Source organism: Chaetodon trifascialis, chromosome 12 (genome assembly GCF_039877785.1).
Source record: "Chaetodon trifascialis isolate fChaTrf1 chromosome 12, fChaTrf1.hap1, whole genome shotgun sequence".
NCBI lineage: Eukaryota > Metazoa > Chordata > Actinopteri > Chaetodontiformes > Chaetodontidae > Chaetodon > Chaetodon trifascialis.
The window spans coordinates 25,180,417-25,202,859 of record NC_092067.1 but is presented as its reverse complement, the minus strand read 5'-3'; the positions used below and the strand labels follow the sequence as shown (position 1 = coordinate 25,202,859).

At 46.5% G+C, this 22,443-nt stretch overlaps 2 protein-coding genes across 2 annotated transcripts; both read left to right on the top strand.

Annotated features, from left to right (window-relative positions):
- The first annotated feature begins 1,402 nt into the window (after positions 1 to 1,402).
- Positions 1,403 to 9,855, top strand: LOC139340757 (exosomal polycystin-1-interacting protein-like). Its single transcript, XM_070976716.1, has 2 exons — positions 1,403 to 1,649; positions 6,936 to 9,855. Exon 2 carries the CDS (start codon positions 6,999 to 7,001, stop codon positions 7,758 to 7,760), a length of 762 nt encoding a protein of 253 aa, XP_070832817.1. The 5' UTR covers positions 1,403 to 1,649; positions 6,936 to 6,998; the 3' UTR covers positions 7,761 to 9,855.
- A 6,107-nt stretch (positions 9,856 to 15,962) lies between these two features.
- Positions 15,963 to 22,310, top strand: LOC139340120 (interferon alpha/beta receptor 1a-like). The gene is made up of 8 exons (XM_070975744.1): positions 15,963 to 16,059; positions 16,472 to 16,583; positions 16,723 to 16,840; positions 19,661 to 19,824; positions 20,140 to 20,300; positions 20,535 to 20,694; positions 20,855 to 20,985; positions 21,276 to 22,310. Exons 2-8 carry the CDS (start codon positions 16,535 to 16,537, stop codon positions 22,038 to 22,040), a joined length of 1,548 nt encoding a protein of 515 aa, XP_070831845.1. The 5' UTR covers positions 15,963 to 16,059; positions 16,472 to 16,534; the 3' UTR covers positions 22,041 to 22,310.
- The last annotated feature ends 133 nt before the right edge of the window (positions 22,311 to 22,443 follow it).

Below are 22,443 nucleotides of genomic sequence, written 5' to 3'. Positions count from 1 at the left end.
TGGTGCTGCCACACACATACAAAGTGTGAAACACTTCGGATCTCTGTCAGCACCCTGCCTGCAGCTTCCACACCAGCTTCCACACCAGCTTCCACACAAGCCGTTTAGGCGCTCGGTGTCTCTCCACCCAGCGCCACCGTCCCACAGATCCGCTGTTAGGTTATCGAAAGCACTGTGTTATGACTCATGTCCAGGCGTTGTTCTGTTATTGGCTGTAAAGAGGAGCACAAATCGCCGACAGCACAGCCGACAGAAGAGCACCGTGGACTGAATTCATTTTTCAAGGCATGGAGGTGCATGCATGAACTCTTTTTGCAGTTTAAAATATAGATATTCATGAATAGTAAAGGTGCATAAACTGCGTTCACATGTGTTTCCTCCACTCCAGCCATCCTTCCTTCAAACTCCATTTAAATTGCATGTTTAACAGCCCAGTTTATTAATAATAATAATAATAATAATAATAATAATAATAATAATAATAATAATAATAATCGGGGGATTACACCTTTTGGCGAAGTGGTGATCAGGCCCGTCCAGACTTAATCCACGCCCGCCCATCTATCACGTTCTGCATCCGCCACTGAGCTGTGGTAAGAGTTAGAGTGAAGTGAGACGGTCCTGGTTAACTCCTGCTTTCTTTAAATGTTAATGCAGTCAAACAAACAAAGAATGGCCTGAACAGAAAAGCTTGGACGGAGCCTCAGCACGTATTTTATTACAAGATGGGAAAGAAGTGAAATGTGCTGTCAGTGAACATTTCACTGACATGTTCAGTATCAACGCTCACCATCTACACACAGAAACCAACAGCAGTCGTTTTCCTGTTCAACACAGTCTCTAGGAGACGGGCTTGTTGAGGCACATACACGGGAAAAATACCAGCTCATAGTGATACAGTATGTTTACCTAAATCACAGTGCATGATTGTTTGTTTGCCACCCCTTCATCTCAAGCTGGGATATTTCACGGCTTCAGGTTGCTGTTTGCTAACTTGAAAATGAATTTAGGAATATGTGCCATGTCACTTTCATTAAAGCTCTGTGATTTGGAAACTCATCTTCCATATTGGCTTGTCTTTGACCCTCAAACGCACCTCGAGTTCATGTACAATCCCTCAAAAATACCCACATTTGGACCCGATCTTACCAATCCTCAGGACCAGGTCCCTCTTTTGGAAAACGTGCTGGTTAAATGGAAGATAAATAAAATAAATCACAGGCCAAACTGTCATTAGACTGCTGGTATTCAGTCATATGCACACACAGCTCCCTGCAGTCATGTCAGCAGCACTGAGGGCCACAAGATGGCAGCATGCACATGCAGTCCGCCTCTGAGGCTGAGAGGCGGATCCCAGAAGAGGAGGAGAGTGGGGAGTGAGGGAATGGGAAAAAGATGAGGAGAGAGCTGGAGCCTGTCATGCTGTCACGTCTGAAGAGAAATGTCTTTATTCAGTCTGCAGAAAGTGCGTCCGTCCTAACAGTCTGTCCCCCTGTCCTCTGCTGTCAGACAGACTCCTGAGGCTTTCCACTCAGCCTGCACACAGATGTGGAAGCTGCTGCTGCTCTCGCCGCGTGAGGAAGCTGGACGCATCAGCCTGGAACCAGACGGCAGCAGCATGCCACCTTAACCAGCGCTGAGCGGCCCACGTAAGTCCGTCACCCCCACATGTGGCAGCACATGTGGACGCGCTGCGTCTCTTCCTTCTCTGCTGCATGTTCACAGCACGTGTGCCGCTGCAGTACAAGCTGTAAATGAAGACGTTTGTGTCCCAGCCTGACATTGATTGGTGTGGGAAATTAATCCGGTTTTATTTCTCTGATTGGAGTCATATGAGTGCTGGAAAAGCTTCAGGCAGCTGAGATGTGATGTAATCTGTCAGACTAACCGCACATCTGGCTCTGCTGCCTGAGCGGAAAATGAACAGCGCTGCTCATCCAGCGCAGCTCTGACTGGCCTTCAGTGGGTGTCTGTGAGGGGCACTTCACCCAAATCACTGGGAGACATTTTACCAAACATTTAGGGGAGGGGGGGCAAACATAGAGTGAAACCAAGGGAAATAGTCTGTTGTTTGGAGGAGCTTTTTCTTTTTACTCACTTTTTATGGCGTGATTGAAGCAGATGTGAGTCGAGACAGAGCTGGTGAATTAATGCTTTAATGGTGAGTAACTGGCCGGCTGGTGAGTGAGGTGAGAGGGGCTTCAGGACAGCCCCCCCTTCAGCCTCCTCCATGCTGTTTGCAGTTTGCTAAAATTCAACACTTCTTCTTTTAATTTCCTGCCATTGTTTTATGGATTGCTAGAAGCTGTGGGGTGGGGGGTGTTGTGGTGTTCTCCTTTGTACATTTTCCTCTCTGTTCTAAGACATTTTTCATGTTTCATGAGATTTCCACTCTGAGCTGTTTTAGGACACCTGAGTCAGGTATAGATTATATACCTGCATCAAATGTTTGTAGATACAGTTAAATTACACTAATGTAATCAAAGTCTAATGTAATCAAAGTTTAATGTAAAAGCTCATCAGATTTGTTTGCGCTGCGCTCTGAATGTAGACATGCAGCCAGTCACAGTCCTGCTCATACCAGGAGGAGTACTTTGGGAAAATCAAGTTTTGCTCTCGTTCTATGGGACCAAACTAATGAGAGTGGTCTGGAGATTAGCCGCTTATGAGACTCTGGAGTTTTGTTTTACGGCCTGCTAACTTTATCCTACTGTACAACAGTCAATAAAAGTAAACAGCCTGAAGTCCGAAAGCAAGGAAATACATGAAGGCAGCTGCCACTAAATATTTGTAAAGGGGTTATAGACAGACACAAACAGAATAAACAGTGGATGCACTGAAACCTATTCAAATATTTAGTTATGATTACATATTTTGAGGCATTTATGAAGTAATAATTCAATATTTAAAGCAGCTGTAATTGATTTAGCAGGGATCCAGTGACAGTATGGACAGAATATGACAGTGAAAGGTACTGTAACTCTGGAGCATTGTCACCTGAGTCTGCAGCTCTGCTCAGCTTTACGGGGCTTTGTGGTGAATTTTAGCTCATTGTTCAGCTGTACGGTGTAAAACTTAACTATTCTGGTTCACTCTCAGAGCTCTCATAGCGAAACAGCTGTTTTTCAAGCTGTAAAAAGCTACTGTAACGACCCGCTGAGCAGCAAACAGCAGACAGACACAGTCAGGGATTAGCTGGGGAACATAGAGCAGCATTTAGCAGCTGAAGAGCAGATATTTCACTCAGGAGATGGTGGAGACCAAAAACAGAGCTAAAGGAGAGACTAGACACGACTCCATATGAATGCTAATGTTAGCTAACAAGTTCTCCAGGTCATCTTCAGAGGCGATGAGACTGTTGAGTTCACAATAATGACAAAAGAAAAACATGTTTCCAGTCAGGGATGTGCTGGTGCTTCAGTCCAGGTCCAAACTTTCAATACAGGGAACGTGCTACAGCACAGTTTACAGAATCTTACTGAAAACCATCTGAGAGGCTCAAATCTTAATGATTTAAAAGAAGAAGTGGTGACAGCGACAGGAAGAGGTCGGTTGTAAAGCGCCAGAAAAAGCTTCTTACGGTACAAATACACCTGTCTGCTGGAGGCGGGGGCTGCACACCTGAGACCACAGGTGTTTGTACTGTTCTGCTTGTGTAAGAACACGTGAGGTGCAGCATGTTAATGGTGAGCTTTAGAGAAGCTAATGTGTACAGAAGGTGTTTCTGAAGGTTGGAACAAGCCATGCTAACCGTTTCCTCCTGTTTCCAGTCTTTATGCTAAGCTAAGCTAAGCTAACAAACACATAACAAACAGAGACAGCAGCACTATGGTATCAATCAAGGAAAGAGTGCATTAAAAGTTCTTTACCTGTAATGATTTCAGTTCGAGAGGGGCGTCTGTGGCTGACAGCAACAGACAAATCTTTGAACTTTATCTTTGCAGGACTTTCACACAATGAGATGTGATTGCGTGCTTGTGCAGGACCTCGGCTCTGCATCACTGGATGGTTTATAGACTGTTAACATGTGAAGCAGGAAGCGCTCCCTGAGTCATCAGGACACTATGCTTCATTTCTTCATGCGCTGTTTTTATGGAGTTCTGCTAGTAAAATTCAAGTGCATTTCATTTTTAAACAGTCATAACCAGCGTGAAGCATTTCAGCGCGCTGCGTGTTGAAATGGAGGGAAACTTCTCTGTAGTCGTGTGTGGAGCTGCAGCTGCTGACAGAGAGGGAGAGGGGCGAGAGACATTGAAAGGAGATGGGTGACACGGAGGGAGAGAGGGACTGTAAGTGAGAGGTGTAGAGCGAGAGGAAGGGAGGATTAGGGTGGGTGCCTGCGGTGGAGCATGATGTCAGAGGAATGCATGAGCCTCTCCTTTAACAAGCCGGAGCCGTGTGGAGCGCCGGCCACCTCGCGCTCATCCCTCTCACACAAACATGCAAACACTCCCACCCTGTTTCACAAACAGGATCAGAGTCGGCTTTAGAAGTGAGTCTGCGTCTCTGACATGTGTCTACTGCAGAGGAGACAATGGAATTAAAATCTGTGGAATGTGTTTTCAGTGGTCGATTTTCATCTTCTCGGCCCTCCCTCCCAGCATCCGGTCCTGCAGCTGGAGCTTGTTGCAGGGATTACAGAGATGGAGATGGAGGGGAGGAAAGCAAAAGAGAGAAAAAAGAGGAGAGATGAGGAGAAAGAAAGGGCTCATGGAGGGAGTCAGGACAGAGAAATGGAAAGATGACTGATATGATGTGTGGGAGAGCAAGGCGCTGGGAACAGCTGGAAAGGCGATGACTAATATTAGCAGTGAGGTAAGACGGTGGAGGACGGAGAGGACGGGCTGAGTGTATGGAGGGCAGCTGCTACTGTAAACCAACCACAGGGAAGCTTATTTATAGCAGTCATGATCAGAAATGGGCCTTTAGAGCCAAATTGTAGTTTAACCCCTCAACGTGACTCCTTAAATTGAATTATTCCTCACTGTCTGACTATGTCGCAGCCTCACTGAAGCCGTGTGTTTGGAGGATTCAAAATACCTAAATAAACAAGAAATTCAGTTAAAATTTGAGCTACATTTGGACAGAAACTGGCTGACTTCATCCTCTGCACACTCACTGTCCATGTGGTTTTTTATCACATTCTGGGAAAAGATCTTACAAAGAAATCTGGAATAAAGTCAGAGAACATTTCTATAAATATCGTCCCGTGTGACTAGTAAACAGGCTGGAGAGAAAAGGGAAGCGTTTCCTGGAGACCCAGCGCAGAGGCACCTCAAACTGAATGCTTGTGTTCTGTAAACCTGCTGACTGTTTGAGTATATATGCCAAATATCTGCAGTCCAGTTTCACATGAGTGAGGAAGACTTGACTGACTTAAGTCACTTCAGTCCAGACGAGCGAATCCTGGGTGCGTTAACTACAGCGCGGTGAAATGGAGCCAATCAGAAGCCTCCGAGCTGCCGCCCTGCAGCTTTAAATTACAGAACAGGACTGTTATTCAGAAGCTGTTTTCAGTCACTGTCCACTAAGAGTTAAGTCATATTACAGGAGGAAAGGTGTGATATGTTGAGCTCGGGTTGCTTTGAATCGTGTGTTCAGCTTTTGTTTTAGCATCTGCTGACAGTCCAGAGGCTGATGTCCAGACTCCTCACAGACAGACACCTCCAGCCTGTTTGGAAATGCTTCGTCCTGCACGTTCTGTTGCTGCTTCTTGTCTAATTCTAGAGGTCTTTATAATAAGTGCTAGCAGCTGCAGCACTGCAGACAGAGACACTACAGAACGGCTAAACCCTCCTTCACTTTTTATACGTTGTCTTGTTTTTACCAAATAAAAAAGGCTGAAGAAACAGATGTTTTACTTCATATCTTTGTTGATGGATTAACATCTCAACATCTTTTCCAAACTGTGGAAGGAATAATATTAAATATATTTGTCGGTATAAAAATATATAAATATCAAGAAATATGAGGAGATGCTTCCACTTTGGTGAGAGGAGTTCTGCACCTTTGACAAATGTAGAAAAACAGACACCTGGTGACAAGACTCTTTAAAACATTGACTCAGAACATATTGTGCTTGGATTCATCAGTAAAGAGTGAGAAATCAGTGTAAATAAAATGCCAACGTGCTGTCTGTGCTACCAAATGCATCACATGGATTCATTTCCAGACGTGTTTCTAGACAGTCAAGCAGACTTTGTCCAATCCCAACACTGGAAAGTCCTGCTCTCTTTCAAAGAAACAGAAGAGTGGGGAAAAGCTGACTCTGGAAGTCCAGACTGCTTATTCAGTCCACTTTTCCACCGTTCCAGAATGAGGAAATAAAGAGAGCAGTGTTTCATTATTCCTCAACGTTTACTGTGGCTGGCCGCTGCCTCTTTCACCGCAGCGCAGCGTGGCGCAGGAGCTTTTATAAGCAGCCGTTCGCCATCCACAGTAGCCTGAGGCCTGGAAGGACTCTCCCCAGTAAAAGTGCAGAGCAAGAAATAAGTGGCTCAATTATGTGTGTGTGTGTGTGTGTGTGTGTGTGTGTGTGTGTGTGTGTGTGTGTGTGTGTGTGTGTGTGTGTGTGTGTGTGTGTGTGTGTGTGTGTGTGTGTGTGTGTGTGTGAGCCAGGGCTGGACTGGAAATAAAGAGCTGAATTCAGCTGGCTGTTGGTCTTGAGCTGGCCTCAGCTCGCTGTAAAAATACAGATGCAAAGCAGAAGCAGGTTACTGCAGGGCACAGCGCGAGAAAGACCTTCTTTGTGTGTCATGTGCTTTTAAAGCGCCGTGAGTCACGGCGGTGAGTAAACGTCTGGTGCTGCTGAGGTTCAGTTTGGAGAGTCAAAATCAAGCTTCTCAGCGCCGCAGTGGCTCGCAGAGAGCTTGAAGGTCGTAGCACTGCTGTCTGCGTAAGCACATGCTAACTTCACTCTTTCTGTCTGTTTCCAGCCTCCTCCATCTCTCTACACCCCAGTCTCTCCACCTGGTGAAGATGTAGTCTGTTTGAACTCCATGGAGATGTCTCCAAACACGATCTCCTCTGCCCTGCCGCGGTCACTGTGGTTGCTCTTCTTCCTGACCCCCATCACCCAGACAACAAGCTCTGCCCCCACGCCTGAACCTCTTCTGCCGGTCAACACCACGCTGCTGTTCGACATCGGTCCCCCGGGCTACAACCTGCGGAACTGCAGCTGCTCCACACCCGTCCAGGACTGCGACGAGGCTCTGGCCAACACGCTGTGCAGATGCCACACGGTTCTGCGCTCCGCTCTGCCCCCTGCTGGGTTCAGAGAGCCTGGACGACTCAGCGTCTGGGTGAAGGAGCTCTGGGTTCTGGAGGAGCTACTGAACCGGAGCATGATTGGTCATTTGCGGTTGTCCTTTTGTGGAATAAAACCAATGGACAGTCAGTACCTGGCTCTGCTTGGTCTACAGACCCTCAGGATCCATAGCGCAACGCCAGAAGCTCCATACCCCAACCAGGAAATCACAATCTCCCCCGCAGCAGGGGTTGAGGCAGAGCTGGAGGCCGTCTCCTTTGACTTCTCCTCCTCCTTCCACATGACCTTTCTGGATGTAGCAGTGCTCAACGGGCTCTCAGCCCTGAAGGCATACACTGTGGTTGGACCTCCTGCTCAGGACCTCTCTCAGCACTTCCCCCACCTGCTCTTGCCCCTCGCTCTGCCATCCTCTGCTGCTCCTGATGAGCCTGCAGGCCCCGCTGAGCCGGCTGCAGAGCCTCTGGACAACCTGCTCATCACTTTTGTCTACTGACAAGTTCCACTCGAGGGCACGGACATGTTTGCAGTGACCAATGACGCGATCACGTGGAGCGACAGAACACAGCTGGATGTTTTTTTGTTCCTCTTTTGGAAGGAAAAGTTGCACATCTGACATATTCTCTGTGGAATATATTGAGGTTTTGTATGACTGGCTGCTGGATTCTGGCCTAAACGTGGCTTTGAACAATGTCTCAAGAGAGGCTGACATCTTTCTCGCCCTGATGCATTTTCTTCAAGGAGACTATTGACTTCAGAACTTTCACATGTGGGCTACACACCCGCTGCTGGTTTTCCTTCCCTGAAAGAAACTGCTCAGAAGTTTCTGCACTCCTACCGCAGACACACACAGGGTTTGGCAATGTTTACACCAGCCACAACTTTGAGTCGTAACTGCAGCATATTTTGGGTTTACCCCATCACATCAGTAGTGATGATTTGCTAACCAGAAAGCTGTACTAACCCATCTGATCTGCTCCAGTTTGAGGCGAACTGCTGCACATACAGCGGCTTCAACACCACGGACATACAGTGTGTTTACATGCATAAATATCCTTGTTCTGATTCCAGATGTTGGTACCACTTCAGGCACCCAATACTCTAATTTAACGAGGCACTCTTTAGAAAGAGTTTACAGCAGGAACTGATGGTTTTATAAATGGTTCTGTTTACTAAAGCTTTACAAATCCAAAAGCTGGAACCAACATGTGATTTGGTCAGATGAATTCAAACACAACCCTTAGAGCATAATGCACGAGTCTGAGACACAGCGAGCCGTGAGTCCAGCAATGTCCATCCATGAGTGGTCCGAGAGTCCCGGCCTTCAGATTAGTCCGGTGTGGTGTCAAACAGCTGCACTATGAGAATTTTATATCATGGCTCTAATTTGTCATCCTCCAAACCTTCTCCTGACACAATGGGCCACATATCCTTGCATATAAATCTTGTTATTAGTGGGTTTGGCCTGAGGACGTTTGGTGAAAAGTCGGCAGTCAGTCGAGGTCGGACAGTTGACTTCGCTCCGCTTGTTTCCGGTAGTTCAGCAAGGAAGCAGCTGAGTGCTCAGATTTGTAGTCAGTGTAAATTTAATACAGCTGCTGTCACAAAGTCTGCAGCTTTATCTTTGTTGCTTAATCCAGAGTGTGGAACCCAAAATACTTCGACACTGATTCTCAGAGCGGCGTCAATAGAGCATGCAATAGGTCAAACTGAGCTGCAAATGATCTGCTGTGCTTACAAACTCTAAATTTTGAGTTTGAAAAGGTGAATGTTTAATATTTTTCAAATTAAAAGCCCTAACAGATCAAGTAGAAGCCATAAATAGGACTAGTAATGGGTTACCAATGCAGTGTCTCTTCACAGTGGAGTTTCAAATGTTGGTAATCCATTGGAAATATGTGTCTCAGTTTCCAATAATATAAAGCTTTAGTAAATTATTTATTAACAAATCCACAAATTACTAATTATAAACTCTTTAAAAAGTGGTGCCCAAACATCTTTGTGTGATGAAAAGGAGCTCATAGAGGCGCAGTTGACACCGCTAATGTTGGTACACTCTGGTTATCACATCATGAGAGCTCTTACACATAACTCTTACATGGAGTGCTTGTCAACTCTGTCGTGTGCAGACGTGCTCGTAAACACCTCTCTGTGAACACTGAAGCACCAGGTATCTGGACGCCACAAATGCTACGCTTCCACTTCCACAGTGACATCTGAGATCACATCACTGGGTGTTCACATCTGGCCTCGACAACTCCCCGGCGTGATCGGATGACATACCGCCACTGAGCATGTGACAAGTGGAACCGCAGCCACGAGTGTCCAGACAGACTTGTTCCGATGTGCCATCTGCCAGAACGATATCCGAGACAGACCACACGCCTGCTGCCAAAGAGGGATAAGGTGTTCCAGATCCCGCTTCCAGCTGCCAGCCGGGTGTTCGCTCCCATCCAGGTGTTGTCAGATATATCAGGGGAGCAGGATAGCGTGGACGGAGGGAGGAAACTGTGGCCCGTCTGAATGGCTGCAGTTGTTTCTTGAGTGTTGAGTTGACAAATTACTGGAAAAACTGGAAGAAATGAGCAGGGCAGACGCATCCAAACAGGATGTGAGGACAGATTGAGCGGTCTGATGAGTCTGAAACCGCTGGACCAGCATGCAGACACGACTCTCCACCACCATGATGCCTTTTGGAGGACTGGTGGTCGTGCGTTCAGGAGCACTGAAGCTCGGACTGGATGACGATGACGTCCTCTAGCTTCAGACCAGGATGAAATCTGAGCATCCTGGTGGACTCAGAGTCTTACGAAGCAGCAGGGAGTCAGCACTTGCCACAAACCATTTAACACTGTAAGATCTTTGCTGGGAAAAGCGAGCAGCCACCCCAAGACAATTACTTTGTGGTAATTTGATTGAATACACATTTGTTTGCGGCTCCTGCATGTTTACAACGCTTGAGGACTTGCCTTTTCAAGGCGCCCTGGGTCAAAATCTAGCTTTTATACATTTCGCTGGTTCTTATGCCTACATGCTGCATGTCCTTATATAAATGTGTGTTAAATCAAAATATCACAAATCAAGTAGGATTAGCAGTGGGATGGACTCCACATAGAAATACTGGTTTGTTTGTGTCTTTTGAGTCGGGGTTGCTCGATTATGGCAGCCCTTTTTATTCCTCCTAGATGGTTGATTCAGCCCTGGATTTCTGGGCGCAAAGATGTCTACCCGCTTTGATTAAAACCAGGTGAAGGTCTGGGTTATATAATCTGCTCTTTTAACAGCGTTTCTATGGGTGCAACATGTGGCAGGTCCTGCAGAACACCAGCATGTTGAAACACTGTCCAGTCTCAATGAATGAGGGGCTGCGGGGAAAGGAGAAAGCAAGAGGACAAATTCCTGCCTCAGGGATCAATAGAGCATCTTAAAAAAACAAGATGTACTGTGGCAGCTGACTGCAGCGAACACTGGCTGGAAGCAGTCCAGAGAATCCAGAGCGGGGTCGGGGTCTGCGCCAGAGCTGCATGATACTGTTGTGTCTGCTGCGTGGAGGATATTTTAAAAAGTAAATTATAGTTGAGATACAAGGAGAGCTGCCCGTGGCAAAAAAGATAGAAGAATGTACAAGAAAACAAGACAAGGACGGCGTCGGTCCGCTGTGGTCCGAGCTGACGGAGGGGCGCAGTAGGCTCGCTGCGATGAAGGCTGCAATCTGCTGCTGCGTTGTTCCAGCTGGGCTCATCGAGTGCAGATGGCCTAATAAAACAAGTTGTTTTGAAACAGGTTAAAATGGACGCCCAATGAACAAGAGTCCCGGGGTTCGGATCCTCTCTCACCAGCCAACACATCTCACTGTGTTTGGATGAAAACAATGACTCTCTTACGAGTTGGATGGGTTGTGCAGTCACGGCTCTTCAAGCCAAGTTGGCAGGGCTCCGTGAGGGAAGAGGGGGAAGTGACAGAGAAATGTTCTCAGAATCATGATTCAGTCACTCTACAGATGTTTGTCAGAAGTTGTCTGAGCGTCTTTGTGTTTTTGTTCTGGATAGTTTCGCAGTCACTTTAACCAAATGAGAGAGGAAAGTTTGAACGAGTGTCAGTTAGATATATAAAAATGTCTTTCTCTGGTTCCAGCTCATATCCTGTGAGAGACTTTGTTAAAGCTGCTCTCGCAAACACAAACTGCGGCCAACACTTCTGTTCCACACATCATTCAAGACTGCCCTGCCTGTGTGTGCGTGTGCGTGTGTGGGGGTGTGTGTGTGCGTGTGTGCGTGTGTGCGTGTGTGTGTGTGTGTTACAGGCGTGAGCTCACGGGTGTGTCTTTGCATGCATGTGCTTGCAGTCATCGCCCTTTCGCCAACATCTCAGTGAATTTGTCTTTTGGGGATCGTACACTTGTTCAGATCAGACGGTGGGCTCCATCAGATCAGACGGTGGGCTCCATCAGATCAGACGGTGGGCTCCATCAGATCAGACGGTGGGCTCCGTGGCAGCGAGCAGATGTCATGCGTTGTTCCTCTCTCGCGCTGATGATGTGTGAGTAAACACTGTCAGCGAAACAAAGTGGCTGCGATAACTGTTGTGTCGCTGTGCTGTAATTCCTCTGAACTGAGCGAATGCAGATTAAACCATTTACACTTTAACACCTGTCAGATGAAACTACGTCCCAAACATCCACTTTTCAACACGTCCAGAAAAACAGCCCTGATTTGATTTGATGTTCATTTATATCCAGAAGCTTTTAACACAGTTTCATGTATACAGAAGGTTTTCTTAGGGAGAACGAGTGTTCATGTATTTGTAGGACTTCTGCTGCTCAGTGACTCCACACCCAAAACGAGCTGGTCTTTATTAGTAACGCAGTGTGGGGACTCTGAACGGCTGCTGAACTTCCTCAACCTGTGGCCTAACACTGAGGAAAGTATAATCAATCAGATAAATCCCACTTTAGATCGCAGTAAATATTCTAGCGTACTGGACGTCTCGCATAAGTCTCTAAATCACTATTTTGAAGTCCGAGCCACTGCTCCCCCAGCTGGGGGAGATATTCTGAAATGAATGATTACTTACTGCAGCATTTGATATTGAAAAGTGTTTTTTATCAAAGCTAAAACTCATTTCAGCTTCTACATTTTGACTAGTGTGTTAGCAAACATTAGCCTATTTGCACTGTTAGCATTAGCATCAGAGCTGTGTTTCTGTCTGCGTCACAAATGTGCGTCTAGTATTTCCTCACCTCTTAGCTCTGGTTTGGTCTCCACCAGCTCCTCAGAGTAATATCTCTTTAGCTTTAGCTCTTTAGCTGCTAAATGCTCCACTGTGTTCATCAGCTAATGGCTAACTGTGTCTGCCTGATGGTTGGAGCTGTGCAGTTTATCGCAGCTTTTTTTTTCTTTTTTTTTTTTTTTTTGCAGCCAAAAACACTGAGATCCGTGAGAGTGAATCAGATGTGAACCAAAAAAAAAACAAAAAAAACAGTTAGCTGAAAGATGCTAAAAGGCTGGGAAGTGCAAAGTCTCAAAGGTGATGATTCTCTGAGCCTTTCCACCTCATCAGCATCTGAGCATCTGCTCATATGGATTAAAGCAGCTTTAAACAGTAATTAATGTTACCATACAAAAAACGTCCAGCTTCCATGAAGTTTAGCAGCTCGGCAGAGCACGAATTATACACCACCTTCACTCCAGCACATCCACCGGGCCTCTGCTCTGAAGCTGTAATCTCTGTGGTTAAACCACATCAGTATCAGGCCTCCCTGTCAGCTCACCGCTCGACCGGCCTCACTCTGTCAAACACGTGTTTCAAGGTTTTCTTAGCAAACTGAATGAAACAGGGCACATGCAGCTAATCTCAAAGCTCCTGAAAGAGGTACAGACTTTTCATTCACTTCAGCTGTTCTGCAGGTAAAGGTGTTTGCTTTGACGTGACACCTGGTGTCAGTCTGAAGGCCTTCCTGTGTTAGCGGCTGTACGTCCTCTTCGCTCTCCTGCTCTGTGACTGTCAGGCAGGGCTGCGTCCCGGCACTGAATGCACTTTTTAACACGTGGAAGCAGGATGGTGACTTTCAGTCTGGGCCTTTGACTGAAAACACCCATAGCCCTGCTCTGAAACAATGCTTCGCTGTGGCTCTCTGTTGAATGGAAACACATTTCATTATGCAACATGCTGAATTTAATTTGTGTGGAGCTGCTGCGAATGCCATCTGCTTTGGAAAATGCGGCCCGAGCGTGCAGCGTTCCCTCGCTGTGTGGATATTAAAGAGTCCGTACCGTTCACACACCTTTGTGTTTTGGTTGCCGTTCAGCCGGCGCTCTCAGCTGGCGCCGGCCTGGGAGCTCGCTCACCCGTAACGCCGGTGGAAACTCAGCGAGCGTTAGGCGGCCAGGAACCCGCCATCGGTCGCTCCCAGCTGGTGAAGGGGTGATAACACACCTCCACAGGCCACCTCCTAATGGTTTTCAGACAGGATGTTTAGAGGAGGCCACAACGCTCCCGTCAGCGCACATCACAGTCTTAATATGTCTGGAACACTCGACCACAAAATGGGTGAAAATGAGCTCACTGGGTTTTTTGGGTTTGACGTCACTCTCTGGTGTCAGAGGCTCCACTTCCTTTCCTTTCTCCTCTCTTGATCTTCGTTACAGCACCTTAAGTACTTGCATCAGGGAATGTAATTACTCAAATGTAAAACCCGGGTTTGCTCTGATTATGTGTAACCCACGCGACGGGCCTTCGGATGATTTGTGCAGATCTGAGTTTTTATAACGCTCGACGTGTTCGGCGCCCCGTGGCCGAGTCGTGTACTGTTAAAGGAACGGATTGTGTATTTGGAAACGGCTCGGCAGGTTTGATCTGTATATAATTTGGCTTATTTAAGCGGATTCCTGGAGCTTATGTGTTTATCACGAAAAGACGACGTGGATCCTTTGTCGTATCCACAAACTTTGTTCTTCTTTGTAGACTGAGATAATAAAACGTTTTGAAAAGGTGATTTTGTGCTTGTGTTGTCATCGTCTTCACAGAACAGATTCTCATTTATTTCTTCATGTTTGTCTGGAACATTTACAAAATGCTCTTATTTTTGTAAAGCCTCATTTTTGTACTTTTACATCACTTTTATATCCAAAGTATCAGATCAGGAAACACAGCAACTAATGAAGTGTGACGGGACAGGAGCCAGGAGCGGTCTGACTATGAGCTGAGACTTTGGCTAATATTCTAATATTTCCTGCACAATAAAGTACTTTTACATAATTTTAACCATCCTTTATTTGCCATCACAGCATCATTGTAGGAAGCAGGAATTTAAAAACATTGGCACTGGATGTAGAAACTGCCATTAAACATAGTAACGTCAGTCAGATCTCTGTAATGATGTGAGTTTGTTAAATTAATGAAATAAGAACAAGATTGTAATTAACGACAACTATTTTCAAAGAGGTGGAACTGAAGAAGAGAGCCACACAGTAAACCTGCTGAGTTCACTGTTTCCACTGGAGCTGAGCTGATGTGAAGTGGGAGCAGCCTGAGCCTCCACACGACGCCACACCTGTGTGTTTGACGAACACACCTGAAACCCTCACAGGTTTCCTGAGGAGCCACAGAGTGTGACGGGGAGGAAGAAGTCACTCTGCAGCTCTGTGAAGGAGTTCAGGTGTTTGTGACGCTCGACTCCTGCAATGAGTCTTTTCTCCTGTGGAGGAAAGTGAAGTTTATGCTTAATTGCTAAGTTAATTGTTCAGTTAATTGCTGCTGCTGAAGATAAGTTCGTCCTCATCCTAATAACGGAGCTGAAGGCCTGGCAGGAATATTCCAGGGATTTGGTTTTGTCTGAGTCTTGACAAACAGTTTATGTAACCTCAGTGCAGGTCCGCCTTTTAGCTTTCCTTTCAGCGCCCTCTAGTGGCCACTGAACCACTGAGAGAGCAAAATACTAACAGCTCAGCCTGGAAAACACCCCGTGACGTTTGGTAAGTACACTCACACAGGAAGTTCAATAACTGATCTTCAAAATAAAAGCATGGTCTTCCCGGCAAGCCGGGGAGGCATTCAGAAGCTCTAATTATGGTGTGGAAAATATTACCTGCATGCACAGACCTGTTGAAATAGGCAATGTTGTACTACTTTCTATGATTTAATAAACCTTTAACAACTCATTGCTTCCTTTATCTCATCCCAAAACGCCTTAATGTGACTAAGTTTGGGAAATTTTGTGCCATCTGATGTATTCATTTGCCACTTTGTGAGATGATTTTCATGCTGACACGCTGAAGGATAAGGATAAAATATTAGATACTGAATATATTGATCCTCAAGAGAAGATGAAGTCGAAGTGGTGCATAATTATCAGGGAAGGTGTGGAAAAATAAAAGTAATCAAAGATTAAACATAATGACACAAATTGAGAAAAATCAACAATAACTACAAATCCTTCTGTACAGTGACTGAAAGACTATTCAGATCGTTTACTTAAGTAAAAGTACTGATACCACACATACAATACCTGAGTGAAGTAAAAGGATCTGGAAATTGTTTTTAAATGCAGAACTTGAATAAATTAATGTGCTCAGTTCCATTTCAGCACTGTTTGTGTGTTTTAACTGTGGCTCGTTGCGCCGCACGTTCTGCAGGAAGTCTTTTATTGTGAAGGAGTCACAGGAAGCAGCGGTGCCATTCAGAGTATCCAAACGTCACTCTTGACATCACAGGAGATCGTCTGTGACTGCGGGCTGATCAGGCTGGATTTCACTTTTGCTTCTCGGACACTGACGGAGTTCAGTCCCGGAGTGTCGGTAAGTCACCGAGCTGTCAGTCACCGTGACAGGGAGCTCAGGTGTTCTGACACCTGTCAGCTGACACACATCACACCTGACCACCTGACATCAGAGGGCAGACTGACCTGTAGTCAGTGTTAATGTTCCTATGAGCAACAAGTTCAGGGCTCCGTATGTTTGGATTTACGGTGGAGTGAACTGTTCCTGGGTCAGCCCAAAAAACGGATCAGGTCTACCAGAAGCAGGTCAGTTAGTCCAACAGCTGAAGACTGGGACAGACACAATGGACATATTCAGATGAGTCTCTTTTAATGAGCTCTGATTAACAGAAGGTCAGCTCTGAAGCCTGAAGTGACCGAAGTCTGATCTAGAATCAGTGAACCTGATTTAAAAGACAGAAATGAGTGAGTGTGAATGTGTGTGTCCGCAGAGACGATGAAGGCTGCAGAGGGTGAAACACACGCACCACCTGGAGCCGCACGAGCGTGAGAGGATGAACTGTCTGCTTCTGATCCTTCACCTGACGTTGCTGCTTCATTCCGGTGAGTCCGCGCAGACGGTCATTAACGTTTGTTCATTAACGGGAAGGTGCGGAACACCTTCGTGAGGACTCCTGCCAGGTGTGTCTGCGCCTTGCTCTGAGTCAGCCTCCGTCACGTGTCTGTTCATGTCTTCACACAGCGCTCGCCTCCCTTCCTGCTCCGGTCAACGTTTCTATCCACTCCGTCAACCTCCAACATGTCCTGCGTTGGGACCCCGGACCCGACACCCCCCCAGGAGCGCAGTACCAGGTCTTCAGGTAGTTTCCCTGTGCTCTCGTTTCCTTCCTCTCGGCCTGACGCTGTTTTTTTCTCTGAGTGGCAGAAAACGTCCCGTCGGTCTCTGTTCTGGAGAACTGGTGTGACTCACTCGAGCTTTTGCTGTTTCCTGAGCACATCCGCGCGCTGTGGTCTGTGTCCAAAGTGAGCTCCGTCTGTCTTCCCTTTACTTTAAAACTGTATATTATCACTGAGACAGAGGCGAAGCGCAGACACGCATGAAACCTTCAGTCCTGGAGATCAGACGTGTTTTCTGGAAAGCTTCTTTTTCCTCATGAGCAGGTGATTCATCGTTTTTCCTTAATGAGGATAAAGTTAATTAAACCTTTTACTTGTTTCATTAAAGAAAAAAAAACGTTTAAAAAAGAAAAAATCTCTGCTGTGACATTATGCCCTGAAAGAAAAGCTTCATTTCTGCCTCTTTTTTCTGGACTTCACGCCGCTTTCTTGCACTTTATTTGGAATCGTTGGATCTTTAAAGTTTTAAACTTCCATGTCTGTCCTGCCTGTTTACTGGTTTCAGTTATCAGGATGTCTCTCAAACGTTTGAAGATAGTTCTGCAGGAAGAGCTGATGGAAAGTTGAGCCAAACAAGAAGTAATTATAAAATATAAATAACCTCGACTGCCAGCTGTGGAAAAGCCTTTTTCCTGCATCTCCAGATCACTGAGAGCCGACTGTCGATCATTTAGAGTTTTCAGTGGCTAAAAAATGAAGCCGAGGCGCCAAAAACTGCAGATCATCAAATAATAATCGTAATAATAATAATAATAATAATAATAATAATAATAATAATAATAATAATAATAATAATGAAGAAATCTCATGCCAAGTGCTTCACATAGAAACAAGCAGAATGGACATAAAAACAGTAAAAATGTAAAATAAGATGGAGAATGGCCGAAGGTGAGTCCCCATAGACCCCCACATTAAAGTGAACTGTTCAGCAGTAAGAATTTCTCTGTAACACTCGTTTGCATTGCATTAAAGCCTGAAGTTATTAGTAGTGATGGACGTGACCGCTTTGAGTGACAGCTAGCTGTTTCCTGTCATTCTGGAAAGTTTGACCGACTGTTTCCATTACAGCTGATCAAACCTCGTCTGTTGATGAAGCCCGTGTGATACGGTCAAAAGCTGTAGAACGAGCAGATGGACCCTGAGTAGACAGCCTGTCTGTAGTCCTCTTTAAAGACAAAGCGTCCTCAGGGACACTTTCTGCTGTTTATTATCGAGGCAGCGGCAGGTAACAGGAAGTGAGACGGGGGACAACACGCAGCGCAGGTCCCAGCTGGTCACGCTGGTTAGCGTCTTTCAAACACTGCTGTGGTTCTGCTGTGAACGTGTGTGTGTGTGTGTGTGTGTGTGTGTGTGTGTGTGTGTGTGTGTGCGTGTACACGGCGTTCAGTTTTTATCTCTGACCCAGGATCAGCTGCAACCTTTAATCTGCTCACGTTTTGAGTCAGTTCATCTGTTCGTGGTTTACTGCAGCGTCGTCTGATGGAATCGCTGACAGCGGGGAACTTTTCCTCTCTAACCTCTGCTGTCAGAGACCGTGGCCGAGGCGTTGTTTGCTCCCGGCCACCGAGAGTTCACGCCACGCAGCTGTGACCGCAGATGCTTTTAAAAGAGCAGATAATTCGAGCAGTCGTAGAAAAGGCAGCTGAGCGCGGAGCGATTGGTCCTCTGTGCCTCACGGCTGCAGCGTCTGACGTGCTCCTCCATCACCACGAACACACACTGTCCTTTGTTTGGACTCTCATTCACATCCTGCTGCTGGAAAAACTCACTGGAGTTAATGTGGATTCATCCGCCGCTGAAAAGAGTCCCATTAAATCCACTATTTTCTTCAGTTTCAGAAGCATTTGCTAAAAAGTACAGTGTCCAGTGAGCTAAGTGCTAAAAGCAAAATAGACAAATAATAACCCTGAGCAGCAAACTCATCAGTGGGCTCACGGCGGTCTGTAATGGCTCGATGTGTCCTCCTCTTCCTCTGTGTGGAGGAGGCGACATGTTCTTCTGCAGGAGGGCAAAGGGGAGGCTCTCATTTCCTCCTCCGTCTGGCCTTAGACACAGATCCTTCAGTCACACCTGACACAGTCCATGCAGGGATTATTGTGATTTGTCAAATGTTGAAATGGGATCATATGTTTGAGTCACAGCTGCTCACAGACATGTTGGTCCTGCACTGCATCTGTCCACACGGGCAAAAAGATAACTGTGATGTCATTATGAACATCTCTGAATCAAGACCGGTCCAAATAGTGTATGCAAAAAAAAAAACAAAACAGGCTAATTTTAACGCAGCTCCACCAGCAGGATTCACTTCCTTGTTCCTGTGGTTGCGGCTCCTTCTGGTTCAACAGAAACAACTAGCAAAGAAAAAAAAAGGAGTGTTGCACTGTGTCAACAGCAGCAGTGTCAGTGATACTGCAGTAAAATGTAAAAATGAATAAACCAGAACCGCCCAGCTCACTTACAGTGGAAGTCTATGGGAACTGGAGACTGTTGATTCAATGTGTGTTAAAGAGTCGACACACAGTCCAGAACTGAGGGTTCACAGTGCACATGGGCTTTTAATTTTTCATCAAACTGTTGCCTGTATTCTTTGATAACACTGTCCGTTTGAGGCCACGCTCTCTGAGAGAGACGCCGCAGGTTGTCCTGATATTTGGATCAGTCGAGCTGATAATCATGCTCTTATGTCATCTGACGTCGTGGTGTGTCACCTGAGCGAGCGAGAGGATGCTCCTGCCTCGCTGACAGCAGAGGAATCAGGAAATGAAATGTTTGTCACTGTGCAGGGAGAAGAAGAGAAAGCTGAAGCAGCTGGCGGAGTCTGCGGCGACGTCGGTTCAGCTGCACCTGAAAAAACTCAAGGAGCTGCACGTCCTGACCGTCCGGGCGTCCTACAACCAGAGCCTGTCTGCACAGAGCGCCACACTCGACTTCACGCCCTACCAAGACAGTATGTCACACGAGCCTCCGTCACATGCAGGCTTGTTGGCTTGGAGTTAATGAATGACAACATTATGATGATGATGATGATGATGATGATGATGATGATGATGATGATGATGATGATGATGATGGTGATGGCAGGCAGGAGTGGGTCAAACAGCTCGTTTTAGCTGCTTTTCTGAAGCTGAACTTTCTTTAGCCCTTGTTAAGTCGCAGCTCTTGAGCTAAGCTAACAGGCGACCACGCGCTTTCTCTGATGAACGATCCCTAAAGAAGCAGAAATATTAAATATTAAAAGGATGTGTTTTCTTTTTGTGCCAAGCCATAATAGATCCTCCAAAACTCTCACTGGCTGGATGCGGCAACTGCATCCACATCAACATCTCACTGCCGGAGGCCGACAGGAGCTCAGGGGTCGATGACATCCATCAGTTCTATGATGCTGAATACCGTGTGCTGTGTCATAAACGTGGTGGAACCACAGTAAGAAATCCATTTAGAGCTGGCTCATCTACATGGAATGCAGCCGTGATTTTCATGGTTTTAGTAATTACTCATCAGTGCATTTCCCGCTATGACAAGTCGGAACATCTGCTGTGAAAAGGGCGTGTCAGTCATACTCGCTGTGTTTTACTCAACGCAGTGTGATCGTTTCTGCTCAGGTGAGGCTCCGATGGATCGAATTTTAATCGAGTTATCTCCATGTTTGACCTGCAGGTGATATCTCACGTCACTAAAAAAAGGAGCTTCACTTTTGAAAACCTACAGGAAGGTACAGAGTACTGCATTCAGGTGGAAACGGTGCTCCTTCACAACGAACACACCAAGCCGTCCGCCCTGATGTGCACCTTCACGAGCATCGTGGAGCCGAGCAGAGGTGAGCTCACCTGTCCCAGCTCATGTTGTTTGGACGGAGTCACGGCGTCATTGTTCAGATGCTGGACTGACATTTGAAGATTAGATTAGATGTCAGTTTGCCAGTGCATGAAAATAAAGCTGTATTTTGTGTGTGTGTGTGCGTGTGTGTGTCTTTTCAGGCCCTGTTGTTTTAGGTGCAGTTGCTACTCTTCTGATCGTGGTTATCAGCGCCCTCATGACCTCCATCTTTTGCCTTTATTACACTGGATTCATCTGTAAACTGAGGGGAACTCTGCCCAGAGCACTAATGGTAAGAAACGTCTGTGTGTCTACCTTAGTTTCATCACACTGCGCAGAGCAGATCGAGCCGGGCAGGAAGTCAGACACAGGAAGAGAATCCAGTGGATTTTCAAAATAACACAGTGTGTGCAGACTCTTATCACATCAGTACATCAGCATTAGATCAGAAGGCAGAAGTCAACCGGTCACAGGATTTATAACGTAAGAGAAGAAATCTAACATCTAGAACACAGTTTGATTTTGATGCATTGTTTCATCTTCATCCTCTTCTTCCTCCCCCTCCTCCACCTGTGGCTCTAGGAGGCTACGGGTCAAAGCTACATTCTGACCCCAGAGAGGACGATTCCCTACCGGATCTCCATCAGCCCAGTGATGGACGCACAGAGGAAGCACAACAATCCCACGGCGCCACGACCTGCCACTAACTCTGAGGAGGAGGAGGAGGAAGATGAGGAGGAGGAAGAAGAAGGGATGCACCTCTACGTGGACAGAGCCGCAGAGCTTTCCTCAGGTAAAAGTTCCTCCGAGAACGCTGGTGAAGTGTCAGGGACGCCGGCTGCATCAGGGGACTGTGGGAGTTTCACAGAGGAGGCGGAGGTGCCTGATGAAGATGAGGCCAACGCTGAAGGAGCGGAGGTTTCTTTCAACGCTGAAACTGGAGTCCAGGAACACACCACAGGTGAGGAGGGGGAGGAGGAGGAGGAAGAGGAGGTTTTTGACTGCTCAGGCAATGTCAACCTGTTCTCAGTCACCCTCGCAGCACTGGCTGCATGCGAGGAAGAGGAGGAGGAAGAGGAGCAGGATACAAGAGACTCCCTCACAGACTTTTTGAAACTGTGCGATCTGGAGCCTCTCCTGCACAGAGACTCACAAACTGAGTCAGACGACCACAGGACTGAAGACTTTACCTCGACGGGGTATGAAGACCGGCGAGCAGACGCTTCGTCTGGCTGCCTCCGAACCTGTGATGGTGAGACGCAGCAGGAGGAGGAGGAGGAGGAGGAGGAGGAGGAGGAGGAGGAGGAGGAGGAGGAGGAGTTCTCTGGATATATGAGACACACATGATACATTGCTCTGGTGTGTGTTACTGCTTGTGTTGTTGGTATATTCCTTTGTAATGGAGGACGACGCCAGCTGAAATATTCAAGTGTAGTTCAGAAGGTTGAGTTTGTCGGTTGAACGTTTCCTCTGCAGCTGCCTGCACTCTGACAGCCTTTGAACGCAGCACCAGTTGTGTCATTGTCAAGTGACAAAACGTTCCAGTTCAATCATCAAAATCAAGAAAAGCCAAGAAAAGTTTTATCTGCGTCAGCTTATTTCTGCTGCACGCTCCCAAGACGACTTGTTGGTGCACATTTTGTATTCATGTGAACAAAAGAATACAACATGTTTTTATATGTAATATATATTTTGTGTATACTGACTACATGCACACAGTGACGTTTGATTAGGACTCATAACAGTACAG

Excerpts from the sequence above, each read along its gene's own strand:
- LOC139340757 (XM_070976716.1), top strand. The coding sequence starts at position 6,999 with ATGGAGATGTCTCCAAACACGATCTCCTCTGCCCTGCCGCGGTCACTG.
- LOC139340120 (XM_070975744.1), top strand. The coding sequence starts at position 16,535 with ATGAACTGTCTGCTTCTGATCCTTCACCTGACGTTGCTGCTTCATTCC. Across the intron at positions 20,695-20,854 it reads CATCGTGGAGCCGAGCAGAG|GCCCTGTTGTTTTAGGTGCA; the intron begins GTGAGCTCACCT and ends GTGTCTTTTCAG. Across the intron at positions 20,986-21,275 it reads CTCTGCCCAGAGCACTAATG|GAGGCTACGGGTCAAAGCTA; the intron begins GTAAGAAACGTC and ends CTGTGGCTCTAG.